The sequence below is a fragment of the Mauremys mutica genome, chromosome 2, assembly GCF_020497125.1.
Source record: "Mauremys mutica isolate MM-2020 ecotype Southern chromosome 2, ASM2049712v1, whole genome shotgun sequence".
Lineage (NCBI taxonomy): Eukaryota > Metazoa > Chordata > Testudines > Geoemydidae > Mauremys > Mauremys mutica.
In genome coordinates, this window is record NC_059073.1 from 165,989,559 (window position 1) to 165,995,558 (window position 6,000).

Consider the following 6,000-nt stretch of genomic DNA (forward strand, 5'->3'; position numbering starts at 1 on the left):
AGGCCTAGATGGGCAGTAACAATTAACTATATTTTCACCCCTTGAAGTGTTCCCTCTGAAAAAGAGGTTAAGGCACATTAGCAGAGAAGTACATGAAAGCAAGTATTGTACCTATCCTTTGGTTAAATAAGATTTTAAAATAAATTCATCTGATGTTTAATATATTTGAAATCCAAAGACTCAGATACATGTAAATACATGTTTGAAGTATACTTATGGAAGTATATTGTTTCAATTTTAAGTGTTTTAAACAATAACAAATTTAGTGCAAAAAAGCTACATTAATGCAACATTCTTATGCAGTTAAAATATCAATTGTAGTCACAAGAGTCAAAAAGTTATGGTTTTCAGAGCAACAGCACAGGGTATACACATCAAAGGTCAAATATATGCTTTTTTATATCCATGCATCCCAACTGAAGTCAGGACCATTGAAGTGATGAATATCCAAGTCTTGAACCATTAAATAATATAATGATAACTTTGCACTTTGACTCCCACTTTCAAATCAGCTAAAAGGTAGTTTTCTCCTATATTTTTGTTCCTGATATAGAACTAAATGCAGCCCCTAAGCAAGCAAAATTCTTGATGACTTCAGGAACTGTTTTACTTGTTAAGGATCACAAAATTTGAGACAGAGAGTATATAACAAATTTGAGAGAGAGGAAAATCCTGCTAATTTATTTTTATGTATTTATTTTTTTAATGAGAAGGGTAATAGACCCTTACTATTGCTGGATAATTATTTTAAAACTTTACATTTTTGAAGCATTGGTCCAGAAACTTGAGAAGTCAGTATAACTAAATAACATTAAAATTATTTAACACAGAACAGTAACTACTGAATAGTGTTTCAAATGTGTCATAAGTAACTACAAATCCATATGAAAAGTTACAGAATGCAGTTACTCTTATCACAGAAAAGAGTCTTAAAGTTCATCCCCTAAAGACACATTCTGCCATTTTTTATGCCTGTGAATCAAACTGATTTCAAATCAAAGGTTTTTTTTACTTGAGTAAGGACTGTAGGATCAGACCCAGACTCTGCCTCTGTAATAATGGAGCACCAGCATCTGATTTTTTTTCTTATTTAAAGAAAAACTAAGCCAAATTCTGGTAGCTGGAATATGAGCAAAATTCAGCCACACAACTATACACAGTGCACAGGATACTCTACTATTTAAAACAGATGTGACCAATCTAACGGGTCAGTGGATTTCACTGTTACTTCACATGGTTACTTCTACCATGGCACATGTTACTTCTACCATATTGTGGTTAATAAAACAGCCATCCAAATATATATGCTCTTTAAATAGTAATTTTAAGGTTAAACATTTACATATATGTAGCATCTCACTTCCAAAAGTGACCCCCTCACATTTTTCATTTAGTTATATAAGGAACAAAATGTCACAACTGTAGATATTTCAGACACACTCCTTCACAATTTTACATTTCAATGACCTTCGAGCCCAAAATTAACCAATTCTTTTTTATTCCTACAAATTGGGATTATAACACATATATGGCCAGAATTATTCAGTGTATTGCTGGCAATAGTAAGTAGTTTTTATACTAACAAGGAGGGGGAAAATGGGTTCCTTTTGCTCCTTATATATGGAACATGGAAGCAACAAGAGAGTAAGTAGCTACTGAAAATAACACTGACATCTGGCACTGCTTTCTTATTACTGGAAGGCTCTTAGGGATCTGGGAATAAGGACTTTGCTTTCCATCTTTTCAAGCAGCTGCCAAAGATGGAAGCCTGACCTGTTTCCCCAGTGTTTGATTTATTATATATTTTATGTCAGGTGCAGAGAAGCAAAAGGAGCTACATGATAGAAGGACATGTAAAAGGCTGACACAGAGCAGGAAAGAAAATGTACAGTATCATTTAGAGCTTCTAGCTTTGACTGTCCATCTACCACTATCCCAGGAATTGTATATTTAATGCACAAGAGGTTCTAAACTTTAGTTTCAAAGATCAAAACCACAGTATTCTTATGATATAGAAAACAATCTCCAAAGAAACCATTTAAATAAAAACTAGTGTACTGCATAGTTAACAGAATTTGATTTCAAATGGCAAATTGAAATTCAAACCACCTTCTTTAATATAATTCTTTTAAAGCTTCTATGAATTTTTCATCTTATAACTGGTATTGTGACAGGTCGAAATAAATGACTAAGTGTAACATTTCCCTGTAAGGCTAGCCATATTTTGGAAATAGTTGAGAATGTATTATCAAAAAAGAAAGATGAAGTCTGATACATACATGAAATATATCAGCAATCAATTAGGCATGGCAATCTATTTTAACAAAACAAATACAAATACTAAATAAAAGCAAAAAAGGTAGTTGTCTTACGACTGTAAGACTCAAATTTTCTTAGGGAAAGCCTGAAATATAAAAATAGTTAATAATTTATGTTCTTCCATTTACCTAACAGATGCCTGATTCTAGAGTTCACTTCTCAAATTGGAAGTAAAAATAAGAAAATGAATCAAATTACATTGTAAAATGTCAAACTGGAATTTGTTTTCACGATGCACTTAAGATTATTTCAAAATAATCTTAACTGCATAATAATAAACCCAAAGGTGTGACCGTTAGAGATTTTCCTTAACTTCAAAACATGGTACATAACTGTTTAGAAATAGTATTGTCTTGGACTGAAAGATGACTTCATTTCTACTCTGTTACTGTCTGACCTAATTAAATATTGCACACAAAACCACCACATACTGTATGTGCAAAATAAAGTCAGAGCTGGTAGTATTCCAGAATGGCTTTTCCAGATCAGCTATGAATAATTTTATATATAATTGCCCAGACCCTTCATCTTGCTATCTGCAAAAAATGATTATGGTCCCATATCTAGCAAGGAGGATGTAAATTCTAAATCAGATATATGAGAAACAGATTTAAGCCTTAAAAAAATTCCTTGGCTGTGAATAAATCCAGGCAAGATTATTCTAATGACATTTTTAGGTGGAAATCTAGGCAATGATCCAAAGAATTTTGTCCAGTATCCAGTGGCTGCAGTCTCCAATGGCAAACTTTCACTCCATCTTGAAAATGAAATCACTTCCATCTCACAGCTGAAAACTTCAAAGAAGAATCCTTTCTCTCTTCTCACTCACTTTTTTCATTGTCAACCACCGGAAAACGAAACATTGGAAAAAAGTTCTAAAAGCAGTTTTTTTTTCTCTGTGGTATGTCTGGAATTCCAATGACAGACTGAACTATAAAATTCAGAGTGTTTCTGAGATTGTAATTTATGGCAAGACTTTGCCAACTCATACTTTGCCAACTGTTTCCATAACTCTCAATAGTCTTTCAGTTTAGACCTGCTGTTACACCACTATTGCAAATGATTTACTTCAGAAATGGAGTTATGAAACTGAGCGTATACAGTCTGTTATAGTAAGTTGTGAATTACACAGTGAATCAGAGAAACGAATGCTGGTTTTTATTTAAAAAATGTGAATTTTAGTGCTAATGATTGTGAGGTCCTGGTGGCACTGCCTTGACCCAAACAAACTGCAGGCAGGTACTCTGCAACCTTAGCTATGCAAGTACATCTCAAAGTTGGCATCCAACACAGACACCTGCTTCTCCAGTCCTGGGTCTCTTGAGCACTGATTGTTAAGCACATTGAACTGTGCAAAAATGTCTTTAACAAACTAGAATGAGATCATCAATTTAATCTGTGGTTCCTGAAGTGAAACACTAGTGCACTAGCCTGCGGTACCACTAGCCACTTCTGCTGCTACTAGTTTTATGTCCCTATTGTTTTCTATCTATCTTCCATTTAACAGATTGGGAACCTTACCTTAAAACAAACATCAGACTTCATTGTGCTTCTTTACCTAGTCTGAGCCCTCCAAAAACACTTTGTTCCAGTTGTCAAGAGAGAAGTCTTCAGATGCCATGAATGCTGGTGTTCGCTTCTAGTAGGTAAGGAAAAAAAGTGCCTACAGGGTTCACCAATTGTTTAAATATGCAATATCCTTCTTGAACTTGTAACAGAAGAGATACAAATCTGTTCAACTTCATCCTCACTTGGAGGCTATTAACTACAGCCAATAAATGTTATTAGACCATTCAGACAAAAGATATAAAATGAAAACCATAATTTCCCATTCTTTTATTTAAAATCTGAAAGCACTATGGCTCAGTATACATTGTGACAACCTGAACATTAAATGTGGAAAGACGCCATAAGGAACAGGAATTTTACTGCCCTCTACAGCTTTTCCTTGCTGTTCAACTCAAGGGTACAAATCCACAGATTTTTGAAGGAAATCATCAATTGGTAAGATTGAGATCTGCTGTTGTGATAATTTATTTCCCAACCCTGGACGCTCTGCAGTTAGCATGCAGGAAGGGTAGCAAGCACAAGAAACTTTCATTCTCCTAAAAATTAAAGGCTTCACTCTGCATTAGAATCTCTGTCTAGAAACTGGGTCAGTCTGAAAACGTTGTGACTACAAAAAGGCTCCACTGCCTTTCTTCAATGCCACAAAATGAGCTGTTTTTAAATGCTGCTGGGGACTAAAGGTTTTTGCAGATTTAAATCCTGCTACTAAAAAAAGGTCAATACGGCTAATCTGCCAGTGGGAAGGAAACAGAGCCAATGAATTAAGCGAATTAAACTCGATGTGTTGTCGATGCAGCTTTAGATCCATTAAATAGGAGCCCAAACTTCTAACTGCCGCTGCTCTAACTCGTTTTAAGACTACAAGAAGAAGCAGCGAAGTTTGCGGCGGAGGAAGGGCTGCGGGTGGCCCAGGGAGCCCCGAATCCCCGCCCGCCGAACTGCTGGACTGCGCCACCCCTGGACAACGCAACTTTCTTTAGCACCGCATCTGCCGCGGCCACCAAGTTAGATAACAAGGGAGGCAGGGCGAGGGACTGGCAGGGGAGGGGGCTCGCGGGGCAGGAGCGGGAGCAGGTCGCTTACCAGCCCCGAAGCGAAGAAGACGGCGAGCAGCGCCAGGCAGGCGCCCATCACTATGAGCAGCAGGAAGACGAGGAGCGGGTGCTGCTGGCTCATGCAGTAGTAGGACTCGTAAAGCCAGTCCCGGGAGCGGGGCTGCTCTCTGCTCACCCCGCAGCCCCCGTCGGCCGCCTGCTCTGCCCGCTCCAGCAAATAGCGGCGCCGCCTCATCATCGCTTCTTGCCACATCCGAGCGGCCCAGTGCCCCGCGCAGGTGGCCGGCCGAAGCAGGTTCCCCTCAGCGCCGCTGCGGCGGGCGGGCGGGCTCGGGAGCGGGGCGCAGCCTTGCGTTGGCCACCGAGAGGAGCAGCATGGTGCGCCGGCCGCCGCTCGGCTCGCAGCTCCGTGTGGCTCAGCAGCAGCAGCAGGCACCACCCCCTGTGCACATGCCCGGCCCGGCTCCGCCTGAGCAGGGGTGGCGGAGCAGCTCCTCCTCGCGGAGGGGCGGTGCCCGCAGCAAGGGTCCGGGGTAGCCCCGAGGCTGGCTGTGCGCTCCCGCCCCGCTCCCAGCAGCCCAAACACAGCCACGGGATGCGCCTCTCCCGCCGCCCAGCTCCAGGGCAGCGCTCCCCGTCTTCGGGCGGCGGTCTCCCCAAAGGACTAGCGCATGTGCTCTCCCGCCGCTGCTTCGCCTCCCTCCCGGAGCGCTCCCCCTTCGCTCTCTGTCTGGGGCGTGTGTGATGTGAGAGACTCGCTCGAGCTGCCCTCCCCGCCTCTCTCTGCAAACACTCTCACACCGCACTGCGAGGGGCAAAGGGGAGAGAGAGGAGGCCGGGGACAGTTAAAATATGGGCTCAGGCCAGGGTCAGATGTAGAGAAAGTTGGCAAATGTGTGAATGAGTTCAGGCTCCCACTAGTCCTAACCCTCAGCTGGGGAATTGTGCGTCCCCGAGGGTACATAATTAGCATCCCTGGGAGAGAAGGCAGCAGAACAGATTCACTTCAGTCTGCGTCGTGTTTGAATTGGTCCTTCCCATGAAATATAAATGTGGA

At 41.3% G+C, this 6,000-nt stretch overlaps 1 protein-coding gene across 1 annotated transcript in view; it reads right to left on the minus strand.

The window, feature by feature from the left end:
- The window catches only part of ADCY2 (adenylate cyclase 2), a 435,859-nt gene extending 430,663 nt beyond the window's left edge, over nt 1-5,196 (minus strand). Inside the window, exon 1 of the mRNA XM_045005617.1 lies at nt 4,972-5,196. Within this exon, the coding sequence (XP_044861552.1) occupies nt 4,972-5,196 (225 nt within the window). The remainder of the gene's footprint in view (nt 1-4,971) is intronic.
- Between the last annotated feature and the right edge of the window lie 804 nt (nt 5,197-6,000).